Source organism: Zootoca vivipara, chromosome 3 (assembly GCF_965207765.1).
Source record: "Zootoca vivipara chromosome 3, rZooViv2.hap1.1, whole genome shotgun sequence".
NCBI lineage: Eukaryota > Metazoa > Chordata > Lepidosauria > Squamata > Lacertidae > Zootoca > Zootoca vivipara.
In genome coordinates, this window is record NC_142586.1 from 66,234,092 (window position 1) to 66,254,499 (window position 20,408).

Sequence of the window (20,408 nt, forward strand, 5' to 3'; positions counted from 1 at the left end):
TGGTCTTGGTATACCACTTCTGACAGAGGCCAGTTCTGTTTCTTCCACAGAATTGTAAAAACAGTCTTTTGCCCACCCACCCCCATCCCATCCCCTGAATTGTGCTCCAAAGACCTTAAAGCAGAGATGAGTAACATGTGGCCCTCTAGATGTTGGTCCCACCAGCTCCAGCCAGCCTGGAGTAAAAGATGAAAGGAATTGTAGTATGGGACATCTGAAGGAACCCAAGTCCCCCATCCCTGTCTTAGAGCAAGTCAAAGATCTACAGTACCTTGTTCATTCTTTTCCTTTGGCTCTTGGTCACCCACTGACTAAAAACAGAAATGAGCTGTGCCAGGCAGAAGCATAATATTACATCTTTGTTTTCAGTGGAGGAGTTTTAGCTAGCACTAATCCAGCAGACAGGGACTAACAACTATTTTAGTGTATTTCACTGATTGTGATTGCCCTTTTTAACACCTTAGAACTTCACTTTATGAGAAAAGCAGGCCTGTACTGTTTTCATCTGCTTGTCTGGTAGCAACAGCCTTTTGTCAGTAAACAGTGGCAACCTCTGTATTCAAAACACATTGAGATCACTGCTTCAGACAAATTCTCATCCACATTTTGATATTTATTTACATTTATTATACCTGTTACCATCATCCAAGTTAACAACTGTGATCGAACAGCACATTTTACTCTTGCTGCACAAACGTATGGCTCACTGTGTTCCATACAATTGACTTTGAGTGACAACCTTCTTTCTCCCTATTCCTTGGAATGGACATTTCCATTCCACTCCACTTCTCTTGTGCTTTTTAAAAATTCAGTCAAAGTTCCTTCACGTGCTGCTCATTTGGATTTCAGAACGTCCTCCCACTCAACAGGCAGTGCTGCATTTTTGGGAATTGATGGAACTATTGATTGCATTTTGTTCCGAAATTCATCCATCTACAAGAGAAGAGAAGAGAAGAGAAATACATTTAACATAACCCACATCAAAGTTAGGGACACACTGCAACTCTGTCTTAATCAAATAATCGTTTTTTCCCTTGAAGAAAATTGGAAGCTGTAAAACACATAATATTCTCAGAGATATTTCACAACAGTATTTTTAAAAACCTTTCTTCCTTAGAAGAAGAGAATCCTAAGCATGCATACTCTGCTCTTGAGATTGTCACACTGATAAATGTCAATACAGATGGAGTGCTACAGGAGTCCAATCTTGGGGCTACCAGAGCATGAAGTACAGGAGCCAAGTCATCTCTGTTCAAGAAGAGTCAGTGGTAGCTGGAAACAGGCACTCCTAGCCATCAATGCTACCTTAGCCTCAGTGGTACTCAGGAGAACATCCAAGCTATGGACCTCTTCCTTCCAGGTGACCATAGCCCTATCCAGAACAAGCCATCACACTTGACTTAACATCTTGGCACATCTGATTTCTGATGGCAACTTTCTGAAACTAATTTTACCTCGCAGAACTTTTATTTTCTTCACACTGCCAGAAAGCGGTAGATGCAGATTACCCTTGGTGATAATGCACAAATAGCAACCATTGCACTTCTGACTGTCAGTCTTTTCACCTAAAACAGATACCATCCATTCCTGTCATGGCAAATTATCCATAAAAGTCAGATGATCACAGTCTTTTTCTAATCATAGTTAATGATCCTGCATCAGCAGGAAAAAATAACAAAAAGAGTTCTGAAAGCACCTATCATTTCGTGTTGCATTTTAAAATGTTTACCACAGACAAGATGTCACATGAAAAAACAAGACTGCGCTACTGCAAAGTACTTGGGCATCTGTTCAAACCAATCTGAATTGGGAGAGGGGAGAGGAAGAGGCTTGTCTATAAAGGATCCCCACTATCCCCAAAGAAAATCCTCACTATTTTGTGTACTCTTTCAGATCTCAGCAAGTTTATTACTCTTTAACTTAATTTTTATTTATTCAGTTAATTCAGTTTCCATTAATGTAGAGCTCAAAGAAAATAACAGGGTTGTTGTTGCTTTAAAACACAACAACCCCAAGATAAAACAAAATAAAATATTCATTAAAACTATTTTTCCCATTGAAGAAGAAACAGTATACAGAAATAAGCATCAAATATCAAGCATTCTTTAACATAAAAACTGAAAAAAATAAAGAAGAAAAAAGAAAAGGAGAAAACCTTACATCTACTGAACCCAAATGTAAGACCCTAAAGGGGAAGTTTTACTACTGTTCTTGTGGGAAATGTTAGGCCTGGACATTGAGTAACCTCTAGGACAGGGGTGGGGAACTCCAGAGGCTGCTGAACTTCAATTCCCATCAGCCCCTGCCAGCATGGCCAATGGACACGGATGGGCTACCCCTGTACGGAAAACACAAAAACAGGCCTTGGGCAGCTTCTTGAAGTCCAACAATATTTGAAGGGCCACAGGTTCCCTACCCCAGCTCTAGCTGAGCAGTGTCCCCCAATTGCAGGGCAGCCACTGACAATGTGTGTCTATGTTCCTTTGCTTGGACTACTGTATTTTAATATTTTGTTGGAAGCCGCACAGAGTGGCTGGGTCCATGGAATACTCAACCTGAAGCGTACTTAACCCGAAGTATGAGTGTAATTGGTTCTGGAAGTCTGTACTTAAACTGAAGCGTACTTAACCTGAAGCGAACTTTCCCATTGAAAGTAATGGAAAGTGAATTAATCCGTTCCAGATGGTTCCACGGTGTTTGTAAACCGAGGCGGTTGTAAACCGAGGTATGACTGTACATTGCATATGCATGGAATGTTCCTTGTGATGGACACGGAGCAATGGATTCAAACTACAAGAAAGAAGATTCCACCTAAACACTAGGAAGAACTTCCTGACAGTAAGAGCTGTTCGACAGTGGAATTTGCTGCCAAGAAGTGTGGTGGAGTCTCCTTCTTTAAGCAGAGGCTTGACAGCCATATGTCAAGAATGCTTTGATGGTGTTTCCTGCTTGGCAGGGGGTTGGACTGGATGGCCCTTGTGGTCTCTTCCAACTCTATGATTCTATGATTCTATATAGGGATTGTTTGTTATATGCATTTGGGGAAACTGAAAAATAAAGTTAAGGGGTGGGGGGAAAAGATGCTTTCAGCAGATCTTAAAATGCAGAGGAAAAAGCAGTCTCTATGGTATTGGCTGGCCCAAGCTACCTGGGACTTTATAGGTTAAAAACAACCACCCAGCACTTTGAATTGTGTCTGAAAAATAATAGAATAGCAGTGTGAATGCTGGTGCACTGGCATGACATGCCTTCATTTAATGATTGTGACACTAAAGAACTGCTTACAATTTACTTCTGTAGTTCAAAGAACCTCACCTCCTTTCAGAGTCCTGACTGGCAGTGAAAACAGATTATGTGCCTTTCGTTTTCTGTACTGCATAAAGATGAGACATGGAGCTCTCTGCTGAATTTGGGAGCCTTGGGTTTGATGAAAGCATTATAGGGAGATACTGTTTTCTCCGCCCAAATGTCAGATGTGATCAGTCACACCAGCTATCACAGTATGCAGAAATACTGAGTTAACCTTATGAAAACAGACTTTCTTAATAGCCAGGGCATTGTTCCAAATATTCATCAAAACTCCAAAGTAGACATAATGGGTCGCCCACGTGTATTTTATACACGTTTCTGCTTCCTTCACATCTGAAGCATAGCTGGGATCATTTTTCTTTTAACATTAACAGCAGTGCCAGGGAAGTATCCCAATCCAACCTCACTACTCTCCACTGCTTTTAAGCAATTTTCTTGCAGCTTGGGCCACTAACTGATATTGGATGGGGGGAAAGCTGTTCTTAAAAACAGCAAACCTCAAGGATTATTAAAAGAGGATTTGACAAATTAATTGGGGGGGAAAGGTCTATCAAAGCCTGCTGGGGTTAGGATTTATTATTATTTATTTTAGAGAATTTGTACCTCACTCGTCAGCCAAAAAGGCTCCAGGAGCAGCTGATATACAATCAATTGAAACGACAAAGGCTCTGCTGCCAAGCTTACAATCTAAAAGACAGAACATAAAATATGGGGGAGGAATGGGGAGGTTAAGAGAAGGAAACTAGACACCAGTTCTTAAAGTTGAAGGGCAGTTCTTACGATAACCAGCTGGAATAGTATGGTGCCTATATGGAGCTTCCAAGTTCCAAGTCCAAGTTCAGGGGAACAGCCCCTGTTCCATCTACTTTGGTCCAAAACTCATTTATCCTAGGAAGCTGCCTTATATGGAGCCAGACCGCTGGTCCATCTTAGTTCAGTGTTCTCTGCTGACTGGAAGCAGCTCTCCAAAGAGCAGGAACTCTCTTACAGCCCTACCAGAAGATGCTGGGGATTGAACCAAGAACCTTCTGCAGGCCAAAACAGATGTTCTGCAGCTGAGACATGGCTCTTCCCCCATGAATCAAGTAGGCCTTTCCAAAGTGAATCAAGCTTTAAAAATGGTGCCTAAGCGCTCTTTTTATTCTCCACAGGAGTTGCCATCTAACCTGGCTTCATAAGTAACTTGGTGTATTCCCATGACTTATGCATTCCTTTTTATGTTTTTGAGTTTGTTTCTCTAATCGTTTAGTTTAATACAGGGTTGAGCAGGACAAAAACATTTTGAATACATAAATACATTAAATTAATATTCTACATTTTAATTATACATGATGAAAGCTCACAAAGCCAGCTTATTCTTAGCATTTTTAAAGGTTAACATATGTACAGAGCAAAGAGACTTAGACATTTTGTCACGCAAATTATAAATTATAAGGTCATCGAATTCCTCCCCACAGTATTTTTCTTGGTTCACATCCACCAGCTGTATACGCAGTACTAACTACAATTCATTTTTTTTAGAGCACAAATATCCTTTATGACTCATCCTCGCTATGAAAAACAAAATCGTTTCTGCTTTCTGAAGTGATAGAAAATTGATTTATGGCGGACACCCCGAACAAAGGGCTTTTATTTCTCAGATGATATAGCTTGTTAATTGTCATGGATCACTTTAAATTCTGAACATTTTCCCCCTCTCTTTTTCTTTCCTTCCCTCTTTTTTTTCCTAAACAAAAACATTAGCTGGGAGTGGCAAATAGACAAAGTTATGTTGCCATGGCTGGAAAGTGTTGCAATTGCAGCTTTAATTAAATATAAAGATACACTGCTTATTACTTCGGGCTAAAAATAAATTGCCACAATTCAGCTATTACTGCTGGAAAACTATTACATATTTATGTCAAATCGCTTCTCTGCTGACATAATGTAGCTATTATCATTGTATGGGAACTGAAATTAAAGCTGGAAAAGAGGTTGTCATCATTAGATGCGTTCCTTTAGAATAACTGATTCGTGAGGATACTTGCAATTAGGCTAAAATTATTCCGGGGGCGGGGGGGCAGGGAGGACAAGACTTCTGCTCCCATCTGCTGACTCAATACACAAGAACTCTTGTGAGGCAGGCAGGCAGGCAGGCAGGCACACACACACACACACACACACACACACACACACACACACCCCTCTGTCTCCTGAATGTTCTCTTTGTGGAACATAATGACTGTGTCTCCATTATTATCAGTTGGATATTTCTGGAGAGCAAAGGGCTATATCAGACATAGTTTAAACAGGGCAAATTGGTAGTGTGTCACAAGGAAGAGTCCAGCCTTTCTAAACAGCAGATACAATCTTGATCCTAGCAATACAGCATTTATTCAGAATGCTGACCTCATAAGTCTTTTTAACATCCAGATCACTGAGGGATGGGGAGGCTATGGCAGTGTATCAGAATGGAAGAAGGGCAGGAATACTTGTATTTTTCCTACTTTCTGCGCCAGGAAAAACACCAGTGCTGGGCATGGAGAGGCTAAAAGAGAATGAACTAAGAGAAATGATCCAAGAGACTTAGTACATGGCTACCTCATACGTTATGCTGTGATGAATGCAACCTTCCAAGCAGGCGTACATGCAGTAGATACCACAGCCAATCCTTAACACAGTTCCTTAACACATGTACTTAGCTGCTACATGTGGCTAGAAATGTATGTTTGCTGCCACGGTTTTTATAAGTTTAGGTGCACACAGAGCAACCTGGAGAAATTTCAATTCAACTGTGCAGCTCCCTCTCTGATTCACTTAGAAACGGCAGAAGGAGACATTCAAATCAGCTAAAGAAAGCATTGAAAGGAAAACAAAAACAATAAACCAATCATTGAAAATATAATAAAATACAATGTCAGGACTTAAAAAACCCAAACCAATAGAGCCAGAATATTATCATAATCTAAAGCAGGGTGGGGAACCTTCTGAAAGGGAAGATGAGTAATATATCTCCCCCCTCCCAGCCCTATCCTGGCAAAACTGCCCATATGAAGGTCAATGGTACTGAAAGGCACTGAGCAGACCAGCAGAATTAACTCTCCCAGTATATTTCCTCATGTGGATCATCAGCTGTATAGACAAAGGCTGTTTCAGTCCCAAAACTGGGGTGGAAACCATAATGAAAGAAATCAGTATGTTCTGATATTGAGCAAGTTATACAAATTCCTGGGTGAAAATGGTTATTATAACACTGACAGAACAACAGAAGAACAGTGGGATCCAGATAGGGTCTCTTCCAACAACAGATGAACTATTGCCATTTTAAAGCAGGTAAGCCTTGTAGCCTTAATCAGCCAGGATGGGCCTAGGATTAGGTGAAGCAAGCAGGGGTGGGGGAGCTGTTTGGAGGGGGCTACTTGATACAGGAAATACCATTCCCCACTGCTTCACTACTCTAAAATTCCCTCCTTCCAAAGCAGGTTTTCTTTTTAAAAATTACACATAATATACATTACAGTACTTTGTAGTCAGTTCCTTAATCTGTTTAGAAGATTGATGTTAGAAGTGGAAGAGCATTCCCATTAACTTAATACTTTTAAAAGGGAAGACTGCAAGGAAAAACAATTCAAGGGTTAACACTACAAACAGAAAAAGAAAAACTAAGATTCTGGTGAGAAATTGCCTTTTAAGAACTTTTAAAGCTTGGCCCATTTCCTCTCCTGCCACCAGATGTAGCTGCACAGCAACAAAGGACTTTCCAGGAAGTCTTCTCCAATTGCATCTTTAGAGGGCACTCTCCTGGGATGCGTTCCTACATCATTATTTTTAATCCTCATTAATCTCTGTTTTACTGTGTCACCTTCTAAAGATTTCCCTTGCTAAAATCAGGATTGCATGTATCAAAAGGGTACTTAATGGCAACACAATATTGCTTGGTGTTATTACTATGACCCTGCAGACCCAAAGTTGTGCAGGACAACCATAGCCCCTATTTTAGTTAATGTGCTAGCATTAATTTATCCTCCGTTGCCTCTTCAGTTCAGGCACTGCAAGCTGCTATTGCTACAGCAGTGCGTAGATAACTCGGGAGTTATACCCAGACAACATGACTTAGAAATGTTCAATGTGTTGTTTCACATAACCCTACCCTCAAGAGACTTCGTAATAAGACTCCTTGCAAGATGTACTTACAGATGAATATGTCATCAGATTCATCTGGATATAAGTGTATGCAGTCTCTCTGTTGATGATATTCTCGTGGATCATTTTTCAGCCGAGTATTTTATTTACTGTACAGAATTATATGACATTTAACACAAAAATGCCAAAGCAGTAATCAAAAACACCTAAAGTAATAGTTCCTAAGCTCCTCAAAAGCAGAGCGGCTTCTGGGATTTCTTGTGTCTGTTACCACACTTACTGTCCCAACAGATGGCCAAAATTGAAAGCTGACTACTGAAGTCTGGCTTCTTTGGGATCCATGAACCATGGTTCACAAAACACAGGAAACTATGGATTGACTGCGGCTTCTTGGTTTGCTTCCTCACTTGTATCAAGGAAAGAATGAAGTACTGGTATGCAAAACATACGCAGATCCTTATTAACTCATGATTTGATCATGAGAATATGGCTGCTGTAACACTAAGGATGTAACAACACTATCAACCAGTGCTTAGGCCAGAGCAGCTAGTGCACCTGCCTGTTCGACAAAATGTATGCATTTATTTATTTACTTACATCCTACTTTATACCCTCAGAGTGGCTTTGAAAGCAGCTTACGAAAGATTATCAATCTTGAATCCACATTTGACTTGAGTGAAGAAATATGACATGCATATGGAACAAGGATTATTCCAGCATTTCCTGCTATTGTCCTTTCCTAGCAGCACACCAGGCATGGGAATGGGGCTGAGCAGCTGGAACAGCTATTTGGTTCCGAGTACAAATCTCACCTCTTTCCTCTTCTCTATTGATCCCATAGAGTTCACTATACAAAACACAAATGGTGGTGTCTTTGACACAGCCAATTTCTGTTAAATAAATCAAAATGTAAGTGTCTGACTCCAGCAAATCTCTTCAAGCATATCTTTTTCTCTTACTTTTCATATCTGGGTTTTTCCCAAAAATCCTAGTAACGTCTTTTTTCACCATGGTAATTGAAGTAATAAAAAGGTATTAAGTTTTCAGTAAGAACTCAAAGTAACTTCTGATGGTAAGACCACCTGCTAATTATCTATTATTATCTTTTGGTGAATCTTCTGTTTGTAACAACATAGGGCAACAAAACACACTGGCTGTGTTCAGACGATCATATCTTGGTTAATAAGCAGAGTTGTGAATGAGATTTGCACCCACAACACACAGCAATTTCACTTCTTCATGTGAGCAACTTGATGAGTTATATTTAACTGAAGACTTCCACAATTGCTGTCTCATGCAAAGGGAGGAGCTGAGACAATTATTCAAATCTTCTTTATGTGGCCAGTGACTATCTGGATCGCTGAAGAATTCAGCCTGAAAAGGAGTAGGAGAAGCCTGATTCCTTGAACAACTCTCTAACCTCCTTGCTTCTACCAGGACATCCATCAAGCTTTATTCCTAAAATGAAAATGAAAACACTACTTCCAGTCCATGACCCTTAGTTGTAGGATAGGCCTGTCCAACCTGTGTACAGTATTGCAATCTACCAGTCTATCACGGGCTGCCCCTGGCCAATCCATGTCGATTGCGTAATCTACATAGATCAACCCAAACAAAAAAAGCTCAACAACTCTGGTCTCACCCCCTAAAAAAAGCTCAACAGCTTTGGTGAAGCCTCTCCAAAAAAAGCTCTGGTCAATCCAATGGGTAGATCACTGCCGGTTTGTTTTCATAGTGGGAGTAGATCGCAATCTCTTGGAAGTTGGGACACCCTTGCTGTAGGAGATTCAGGGTTGATTAATAAGAACACCTGTATGTCTTCCTATTATTTTTCTTTTTTTTCATCATGGATGGAAAACTGTGATGCTGACAGGCCAGCATCAGTATCAGGCCAGCTCCTGATTTAGTACCCAATAGCTTATATATTATGCCCAGGGGAGGTGAGGAGGAGAGATATTAAGAAAGAAAAAATCACCACTCGTGGGGGAGAGCCCAAGCATTTTGTATCAATTGGTTTTCAGGTCCTACCCAGCATTATGAAACACAAAGTACAGTAATATTTACAAAACAAAGTCTCAAGAGTATGCAGCTCTTATGTTGCATGTTCACCCCTTGCTCTCCTTGTCTCTTTTGTTTTCCCCTTTCTCCGTTTATTATCTTTGCCTTTCTGTTCCCTCCATTTTGTTCTGTCTGATCTTTAACAAAAAGTAAATTGTAAGATTCTAGGAACAAGAGACTGACTTTTTCTTTTTTTTTTTTTAAAAAAAGTATGTTATTATAAAGAACCAGGCTCACACATGATGCAATATAAACAAGCATAAGAAAGCGTATAAGCTTTCGGGAATTTCAAAAGCATAATGATTCATAAAGTAATGCTACTTACACTGTGAACTCCCAAAGCCTTCCAGATGGCAAAACTGATCAGTCCAACTCCACACCAGGCATAAAGTGAACCCCATCCTAAGGCACGTAAGGCAATGGACGAACCACTCTCTGGTAAAACAGCTGTGGCAACTACACCCTAGAAGAAGTTTTGTTTTTGTTTTAATGAACAGAAAAATATCATAGTGAGCCAACACAGAAGCATTTTCAGTAAGGTAGGGCAAGTCGCCTTCTGAGAATGTTTTCTTATCACATATGACTTGTGTATATCACTCCTAGTTTTCCAAACATTCAAGTGATTAACAAAAGAATGGTTACTGGAGAGAAGCTTAAAACACTAATTTGGTCTTGATTTATCCAGAGATACTTATGTTAAAAAAATGTCTGAATGTTTGCATACAGGTTAAGTCAGGTAGACAAGTTTAAACCGTTAGTTTCCTTTTAAGGAGCTCTGGCAAATTGCAGTTCCATTAAGAGTGAAAGGGATTTCTAAAAGATAATTCAGAGGATTTTCATACAATACCCAGAATTTTTTGGCTAGTAGTCACAACTGAGCACTTGAACCAGTACAAAACTACTCTACATTTGTATTTGTAACAATACATATGGGCCACCATTCACATATGTATAATCCATGAATGTTTTCGTACTTTCAATTTCCATTTTCAGTAGCTAATCTTCACTGGAACTTTGTGCAACTTTTTAAACAGCCCCAACTTCAAAAAGTCCAGAAGTTCAGCCAAGGGGCATGACTGAGGTAATACAAACCACCTCACTGAACGGCTGTCATAGTGTATTATGCCCACATTACATTAAACTCCTGCAGGATCTTATTGTTTATGAAACCTCTCATGAATCTTCGTTCAGTTGTGAATATATCCACAGCTGTTTTTTGTGTGAATTTTGCTATGTAAAAGAATCCAAACAGAATGTATAAAATGAAGATTCTTTCTACTTTGTATTATGAAAGGATTCAACAAGTTTTGAAATGAAAATACATTCAGGGTATTTTTGTAAAAATGTTGAGCAGAAAAGCCTTGAAAGAGCAATAATGGAAGACTATGAATCTGGGTTTATTGGTTCAAGAGCATTCGCACATGAGGTAACGCCTCAAGGGTATAAAATACTCGGCTACACTGCGTTGTTTACAGACAATTTTTGTCATATGATGTGTGCAAAAGCTATTTATACCTTCAAGACAAGTGATGAACTAATTGCTAGAAACTTCACTAAAGAAGAAAAGATCTCATTGATAAAAAGGGGAAATGCTACTATTTTAAGAGAAGGGATGGTGGTCACATGTTTATTAACTGCTGTTTTTACATTATAGAGTTTCTTTTATTAATTTAGGGTGCTTCTCTGTATTTGAATAACAACAAAATCCTAACAGAATATGTGCCGTGGAAAACAGAACTCCAAGCATCTTGGAAACATTTCACATTTTCAGGGGTTTGTTTTGGACAGAGGTGACAGACCATGGGAAGGAGTGAGTTGGAGAAGAAACAGCTAACTTTTAACATTAGTCATACTCAGAATAGACCAACTGAAATCAATGGACTTGTAAACATGGATCATATTGGGCTATAAATGCTCAGAACATTGTACAATCAAGTTACTCAGCAAAGCAAGGTTTCAAGTAGATGAAAAATAAATGTCCACAATGTTTGATTGGTTGAGTCATAAATATTCATAAGTTGAGACTGATGGCATGGCAGAGGTAGGATTTCTATGCTGGCAAGCCAGAGAACCAGTTTTAACATTGATTATAAAGTGGGAGACATGAACAGAGATAGCACTTAAAATGCCTTTGCTGACTGGAAAACAGCAGTTATTGCAAGGTGCAAGAGACAGAGAGCATCTGGAGTCAGTACTGTGCTGCTGTTTTAAATTGAAAACAAAATTTTAAATTTTAAAAAACCACATTGGTTTTAACCTACCACAGGCCTAACTGTATTCTGCAATTATGGCCATGCTATCTTTTTTAAACAATGACTCTATTTTCCAAATGATTGGCGCTTAAAAGGAACCAGGCAATAACACCATCAATAACACCATTACGAGGCTACATTTTTATCACAGTTGCAAAGAAATTTAAAATAAGCAAACCTTATTGAACCAGTTTGGGTTTTTCTTTTTAGCCAGGGCAAGTGTTGTACCAAAACCTGCTAGAATTCCTGCAGTAGCAACTGTAGTAAGAAAGATTCCACCTGCCAACAAAATGAAAACAAGAGTAAAACAACCAGACCTAGGTAACCTTTGCCAAGGTAAAGGCAAATAAATGAAATACTTCAAAAACCATTTGAACCGTGCTTCCCAAAGGAAGGGAACAGCCATCAAGCTGCCTGGTAAACTACCAAAATAAGATGGCTATTGCTGCTCAAGATCACAGTGGCATCTTAAATTTCTGAATAATTCTGGAAGTAGTATTAGGTGACTGTCTGAAGTTTGCCCATGGTACAAATGATAAGAACAGAGATATACAGTTGGGAAGAGCCTGGTCCTCTACATCTCACAGTTGTCAAGACAACCTCGCACATTCAAGTGCCTCTGGTGCAGCTGCTCCGCACCACCAGCTCCCTGCTCTGAGAGGAGGACATAATGCAGCTTTTTACAGCATTAATTACTTCAAGCTGTCACTTGAACATGTATTGGTATTTGAAGAGGATATGCCACATACAGCAGATGAGTCTCCAGCTCTGGTCTTCTTAAGTTTAAGAGATCCACTCTTCCAAATCCTATAGGGTCCATCACAATAGCTCTGATTTACAGAACCAGACGTTTTGAGTACATCCAATTCCCCACAGAGGGCCCAGGTACAGTAGTTTATGCTGATATCTCACTAGTTCATACAGCGGGTACGACCATTCCAGGTCCAGCACAGTTAGCAGGGCAGACATCCTGCTTTGAATACTGAGTTGCCTGGGGTGAGGGAATACGTAACAAAAGCTTGCACAGTTTTTGGTTGGTCCTAATAAAGGTATTGTCCAACTGTGCTGTTTGCAGGCTTATCTAGTGACACTTCACGTGCCACCTGTCTATGCAAGAAGCTGCCATGTGTGTGTATGTCCATAGACCAAAATTCCTTCACAGAAATCAGTTCCAGATAGAAAATAATGGGCAACTTTGGTGTAGATTAACATATTCAGCCCTTGCACATAAACACACTGTGTAGTATGTACACTTGGCATACAGGCACTAGACAATCCCATGTGTACACTTAGCACACATATGCACAATTTTGATAAATTATACAGACTCCTCGCTGTTACTTAACAAGGAAGTGTAATCGGTATAGTAATTATTTTAGTTCAAGTATTTACAGTATATACCGCTTTTCATCCTAAAAGACGACAGTTCACATCTCTTAAATTTTAGTAGCTCACTGTTACAACTGTGGCAACTTAAATGCTCCGGCCCCCAAGTTTCATCCAAGAATGTGAACTTTTATACCTCCAAAATACCCCATGCAATTCGTGTTTGGGCAGCACAAGTCTACCTACTACAGTACTATATCTGAAGAAGTATCTGAAGAAGTGTGCATGCACACGAAAGCTCATACCAAAATATAAACTTAGTTGGTCTTTAAGGTGCTACTGAAGGAATTTTTTTATTTTGCTTCGACTCAGACCAACACGGCTACCTACCTGTAACTAGTACTATTCTTCTCATTGAACCAGACCCGCTCGGATTTTAACCTGGATGTGATTCAGCCTGGGTTTTAATGTATAGGATTACTTCCAGGGATATGGGGAAGTGAGCATGCACGAAGTGCCTTTACCTCACCACTAACTGAGCAACCATAACCGGTACCACGCCACAAGCAGAGACATACACACGGGCTCCAGATCCCGCTCCCTCCCTCCCGCCTGTTCCGAAACCGAGCGCGCAGGGAGGGCGGCGAGACCGTGGACCTTTTATTAAGAAGAGGCGGCGCTGCGACTCCTCCGTCTGTGCCGCGGCGGGCTGAGGCGGCCCCGCCAGGCCCACGGTGCTCCCCCGGGCCGCATCCCGCCCGGCCTCCTCGGGGCCAGTCTGCCCCATCCTTCCACTTGCGCCCGGCTGAGGGACTCTCTCCCGCTTCGCCGCCACCCGGATGGAGATGCCGCTGGAGGCGGACTCGCTCCGTGTGCTGCCGGGATCGACGGCGGAAGCCAAAGCAAGGCCGGCCCACCCGCCCGGCGGGTGTCTTATCGCCGCCCGGGCGTCTTTTCGGGGGCCGGGGCTTACTAGCTCGCTCAGCCCCGGAACCGTTTCCCAGTTTCCAGCTGCAGGTTTGCTCGGGAATAAACGCCGTTGGATTCAGCGAGTTTTGCCTCCGAGCAAGCGCGCTGCACGGAAGTAACCCTGCCTCCATTTGAAGGAAGTTTCATTGGACGCTGCGGGAGTTACTCCCGAGTAAGCGCGCATTGGCTCTGCCTCGGGGCTGATCTTGCCTCACTCAAAGCTACGGCCTGTGCAAGCAGTAGCCCTTCTTTTTCCCGAATACTGTACTGTATTCTTCTGCGCCTCCCTCCTGCACTATAGTTAATCCATAATTTTTGTTGTTGTTTAGTCGTTTAGTCGTGTCCGACTCTTCGTGACCCCATGGACCATAGCACGCCAGGCACTCCTGTCTTGCACTGCCTCCCGCAGTTTGGTCAAACTCATGTTCGTAGCTTCGAGAACACTGTCCAACCATCTTGTCCTCTGACGTCCCCTTCTCCTAGTGCCCTCAATCTTTCCCAACATCAGGGTCTTTTCCAAGGATTCTTCTCTTCTCATGAGGTGGCCAAAGTATTGGAGCCTCAGCTTCACGATCTGTCCTTCCAGGGAGCACTCAGGGCTGATTTCCTTAAGAATGGATAGGTTTGATCTTCTTGCAGTCCATGGGACTCTCAACAGTCTCCTCCAGCACCATAATTCAAAAGCATCAATTCTTCGGCGATCAGCCTTCTTTATGGTCCAGCTCTCACTTCCATACATCACTACTGGGAAAACCATAGCTTTAACTATACGGACCTTTGTCGGCAAGGTGATGTCTCTGCTTTTTAAGATGCTGTCTAGGTTTGTCATTGCTTTCCTCCCAAGAAGCAGGCGTCTTTTAATTTCGTGACTAGTTCCCTTTTTTTGCTTTGATAAAAATTGAGGCGGGTTGTTTTGTGTTTCGTGATGGTTTCCTTCAGAAGCTCCACAGCCAAATCTCCCTAAGGAGCAGGAGCTGGTCATAAACAAGCTATGCAGCTGGAAACTATGATGGTGCAAGGAAAAGAATAGGCATATAGAAAGGAGAATTCATGGAGGTCAAGATCCAGGTTTGGGGCAAGTATTCTTTGGTTCTAGTTCCAAGGTATTGTGGCAAAATCAGATGGTGCCTCCTGGGGTTGACATTGCTGCTGGCTACCGCTGAGCCAGGTAGGCCCACCAAAGTCTATTAAAGGGCGCTTTTTTAAGGAACCTTCAGACTTAGAGCTGGCCCCGACTCTTCTGAACTGAATTTTTTATTGTAATGAGTGATTTTCACAAAAGCTGTTTAGCAAGATTTGTCATATTTAAAACTTTCATTTGTAGCTGTGCGGTTTTAATGTGCTTTGTGTGGCTCTGTCCTTGATGGACATTTGAACTTCATATATTTCTTCATTAGAGGATTTATATTGCATCTTTTAGAACAAGGAAGCATAAATAAATTATATATAAAAGCAAGTTTTAAAACTTAAGCCATAAAAAAGAACAAAAGACCCATGGCAGGGTCACCATAAAATGCTGATCAAAATAAACATGAGAGTATTTTTTAAATGACTAAAGTTGGACCATGCATACTTTCTGGGGATTCACATTTTATAAGCATAGTGCCGCTATCTTTGGTACCTGCTAGCCAAACCTCTCCTATTGATGGGCCAGAGAGCAAACCCTCCAAGGCCAATCACACATCTTGGGCAAGCTAATAAAGGAGCAGGATGAATTTTGGGTAACATGGTTCCAAACAACTTAGGGTTTAAAGACAAAGATCAGGACCCAGCCAATGTAAATGGTACAGAATGAGTATCATACATTCTGATCATTTCGCTCCTACAAGCATTCTTGCTGAACAACTTTTAAAGGCAGCCCCATTTAGAGCGCATTACAGTAATCTACGGTAGTTAGTTACCTGTAGTATATACCGGTAAACAGAGTATGTGCCTTTAACTAGGGCAGAACAAATCAGCCTGCCTCTTTACAGGAATAGCCTAAGCAAACATTTCCCCCAAGAGTTACATTCCTTTGGAGAAAAGTGGCTGGGGCATAAACAGTGGTTGGGTCCAACAAGCAACAGTAGATGGGGCCAAAACATACCGGTACACACATACATGCAGATGCATACCTGATTCTCTCTTTCATACATACACACACTCACCCAGAATACACACCACATTCTCTCTCATACACACCCTTTAGACATGATAGTAATAATTAAGCAGGATATGAATTATTTAAATAAATAAAATAGCTTCTATGCTGTACCCTGCACACACTGTCCCTTTCTCCTGTCTGATTCCACTCCATGACTTCAGCAAGCTAGCCACCAAAAAAAAGCCCCCCCCCCCCCTGTGAACAATTATATCTGGCTGCAGAGCTCACTACCCCTGCTTCTCCAGCCTGATCTGCATCAATACTGACTGGAATCAGACTAAAGCAGATCAGCTTCTGTACCGACAAAAGAAGAGGCTTTAGTCCAGGGGTAGGCAACCTAAGGCTCGTGGGCCGGATGCAGCCCAATCACCTTCTCAATCCGGCCCGTGGATGGTCTGGGAATCGGCGTGTTTTTACATGAGTAGAATGTCCTTTTATTTAAAATGCATCTCTGGGTTTTGCCAGTACGGAAGCTGAGCTCTTCAATGGCAAGCTTGCTGTTATAGTCAGAGTGCTGAGGCCAGATTCAGAGGCCAGGCCAGTGAGATATAACCTCTTGAGGTTTTCTCACCATGCTCCTCAATAGTGACAAATCAACCTCTCAAGCTTCACATCTGCATACCAAGTCTGGATAGGAAGTAAAGACAGACATATGTTATCCATGGCTTTACTTCATTGTAGAAGGCTTTCCCCTGGAAATTTTCTTGAATCTCAGCAACTTTCAGAAGCATTGTAAGAGTTCTTTCCCTGTGCTCGCTTTTCACAGTTGGGGTTAAGCTTCCAAACTGTGATCAAAATGAGCCCCATGTAAAGCATATTATACAGTCTAGACTCAAAAGGAAGAATTTAGTACTTAAGTTTTATATACCTAATTTTAATTGGACATTTTATGTATACATCTCTAACTTATTGTTATTCAGCAGGAGCCTTTGAGATGTGGAGCAGCCTAGAAATTATTGAATTAAAATGTTTAAGTAAATAAATTATGCAGTATTCATTTCCATCAGCCTTATCTTTTCTTATGCAGAAGCCACCATGTAAACTTGCCTTTTTTTCAGTGAGCCTATCTTTCATTTCCCAGAACCTTTCCCGTTTCCCTAGCTTAAAGATTCTAGTAAACATTTCACTCTGGCATTGATCACTGATTTTATAGCATCATAAATAACACAATGCTTCACTCAATTAAAAGATAAGGCCCCTGCACTAATGTGTTGATGACAGATGAGTTCATCCTGTAGTCTTTACATATACATTAAGACCTTACTCATATTCTCTTGTGGCTGGTGATAATAATAATAATAATAATAATAATAATAATAATAATTTACACAAGCACAGATAAATCAGGTGATACGCAACATCAGAGTAGACCCATTGAATGGAACACAGGAAGCATACTGAGGCAAACCAGTTGGTGCAATTTCTCCAAGGTTTCAGGCAGGAGTTTCTCCCAGTCCTACCTGAAAATGCCACAGATGGAACCTGGAACATTCTGCATGCAAGGCAGATGTTCTCCCACTGAGCTATGACCTTCCATGCTTAATTCCATAGATTTTAATGGATCTACTCTTTAGTATGTTTGCTGGCTGATAATCACCTGTTTATAGTTAAGGGAGACATTATATATCAGTTTGCCTAAATGAAGACATTTGTGTGTTTATTACTTCTCTACCCCACACTGCCATGATGCCTCCAAGCATATCACAGCGATACTATGGTCAAGCACTTCACAACACATCGAACTGTTTAGCTACAATCACATACCACACAGGGCTGCTTCTGACAGTATGTTATTGTACGTGCATCACAATTGCCATCTTAGCCTCTGATAAAGTGACTGAATCCTTCCCAAATCAGAACTCTGATGGCATATATTGCATTGAAAGGCGAATAAATGAAAGAACCCTTGGTGTGGGTGCCATTATTACCGGCAAGCGACCATTTTGTGCCGGGGTTCCATTCTTGGCCTCCATACATGTCAGCAGAGCACGCATAAGCCGTTTCTGCCCCTGTTCTGCCCTCTTCTGGGTCCAAAAGAACCCACACGGTGGTCACGCATTATTGGATGCCTGTAATATGGTCACCACCTGTAGAACCTATAACCAGACCCATCCATTGCTTGTCTGAGGCCCAGGGCAACAATCCCCAGTCAGCTGAGAGGTATGGGGCATTCTTGGCATGACAGTGTAAGATCAGCAGGTCCCTGGTGGGGCCCCTGGCCAGCTTAGCCGGTCTAATGTAAATGGTATCTGTTTAAGAAAACAGGTGCCAGTGATTTCTGTTTAATTGCTCAAAGGTGTGGGTTGTGTACGTATATAAGGCTCTGTTGGAAGGCATTTTGTGTGGGAGTCTGGTGGGAGGTCTGAAGAGTTGAATTGTGGGTGTGTGAAGTTACAGGTAGAGAGAGTTTATATTTAGTTTAAAGTCTCTGTAGAAAAGGTTTTTGGCAAACAGAGAGTTCCGAGTCTGTTTGTTTCATTATTTCTGTTTAAAACGCCAACATTTTGTTTTCTTCTGTATACTTTATATGGTATACTGCTAGTCGGGTTTCATGCTAGGTTGGGGAAAAACCTTTTAACTCTTGGAGACATACTTTAGCCGAGTCAACTTCTGTTGCATGTTTTGTTTTTCTATCAACTCTGCGTGAAGCATACTTTTGATGGGCCACTGGGAAACTGGGGTGTGTGATTTATTTTTAGCACTCTCTGTACCCAGTTATCCCCAAGTTTATCCAACACCGCTCCCCCCTTCTGCATGGGCCTGCTTGTAAATGTGTTACCAGAGTAGACATGGGTAAAGAACCGGAATCATAGTGTGCCACAGGGGACTATATCCTGTGTCCATACCTCTGTTGTATGGTCACATTTTGCTGATACTGTAAGTAGGTGGTTTGAGGGGGGCTGTCTGTAAGCAAGTACAGGCCTGAGAGAGAAGTGTTGTTCTACAGCATAGACTGTGTGTAGATCACTGATGATAAATTTGGCTTCAGCTGGAAACTTGGAAGTGACAGCAAGTGGTGTGCTATGGTTTTCTCTACAAGGTCTGCCCTGTAGTACATTGTTCTTGAGTACTACTGTACTCTGACCTTGTTGACCTGTTTTTTCACTGTGTTGGGTAGGTATTTTAGTTTGAGGAGTGACTAATTAAGTTGCTAGTCTCTGTCCAAAGAGTATGAACAGATGTGTTTGTAATATAGGGATTGGCTATAGACAATGGATTTTCCGGTGTTCAAGTATGTGTAGCAGTCAGTTGATTTTCTATGTAAAGTAGTTTTAATTCTATAGCCGTTATGTAGTTGTACAGTCATGTCCAGGAAAAGGAGCCTCTTCTGTGGACTGGTCTAGCCTCAGGTTGGTGATGGGTTGCTGAAGCTCAGAGAGCTTGAACTAGCAGAGTGCTCTGAGGATCAGAGCTAAAACAACAAATTTCAGTCTAATTGTCATCATAAAATATGCCTCGATAACTTGCTGACATTCTTTATAGAACCTGCCAAAGGAAGCTGCAGCTCCTATAGGATTCATTACTAGCAGAGCTGTATCAAAATCAGTCAAGGACTGCCAGCTCAAATGCATTTAGGACTGCAGCCATTAGCTATTACATCATAATCTGGAGAAGTGATTTTTCCAGAATGGTAGTGAGGTACATTGGCTGCACTGTGCCACAAAAGCCTGACAGCTGTTGCTGCCCTTGCTAAACTGCTTGTATGGAGAGAGGCTTTTCAGTCACTATGTTTGTTAATCCACTTTTTAAATTAAATGACCTTGATCCTGCAAATATTAATGTGGGTGGATAGCTTTATTGTCAGTCAGTGTCCTGGTCCCTGTGCTACTATTAGACATTTCACACAGCTGGTTTGGCTGCTATTCTCCATATAAGCATCCTCAGATGTATGTGGGACCACAGTGAAGCGAAGTAGAAACATGTGTTAGCTGGCCGTACATGGAATTTTTTTGGCAATGTATTCCACAATTGCAGGATAAATTCCCAGAGACCTATCATAGAGGAGTTGGGGGGCCTGCCAAGGAACAGTCTTGCCTTAGTCCCAAAGCCAAATAAGAACCGCACATTTTGTTCACAAGTCATGGATTGGCGCCTCTAGTCTATGTTGTTTCCACATAGGTTGCTTTCAGAGGGACTTATTGCATAGAATTTATATAGAAATCTCAAGATCTGAGCCAAAAGAATTCAGATCCCCTTAATGTGCTTTATTTTCTGATGTTTAAAGCAAA

General features: G+C 41.3%; 1 protein-coding gene across 1 annotated transcript; it reads right to left on the reverse strand.

Annotated features, from left to right (window-relative positions):
• Positions 1 to 592: 592 nt before the first annotated feature.
• Positions 593 to 13,897, reverse strand: TMEM242 (transmembrane protein 242). The gene is made up of 4 exons (XM_035108658.3): positions 13,725 to 13,897; positions 11,920 to 12,020; positions 9,815 to 9,952; positions 593 to 933 (listed from the first exon to the last, which is right to left on the reverse strand). The coding sequence occupies exons 1-4, from the start codon at positions 13,852 to 13,854 to the stop codon at positions 835 to 837; spliced, it is 468 nt and encodes a 155-aa protein (XP_034964549.2). The 5' UTR covers positions 13,855 to 13,897; the 3' UTR covers positions 593 to 834.
• Between the last annotated feature and the right edge of the window lie 6,511 nt (positions 13,898 to 20,408).

Excerpts from the sequence above, each read along its gene's own strand:
- TMEM242 (XM_035108658.3), bottom strand. The coding sequence starts at position 13,854 with ATGGGGCAGACTGGCCCCGAGGAGGCCGGGCGGGATGCGGCCCGGGGG. Across the intron at positions 9,953-11,919 it reads ACCCAAACTGGTTCAATAAG|GGTGTAGTTGCCACAGCTGT; the intron begins GTTTGCTTATTT and ends AACTTCTTCTAG. Across the intron at positions 934-9,814 it reads AGGCTTTGGGAGTTCACAGT|ATGGATGAATTTCGGAACAA; the intron begins GTAAGTAGCATT and ends CTTCTCTTGTAG.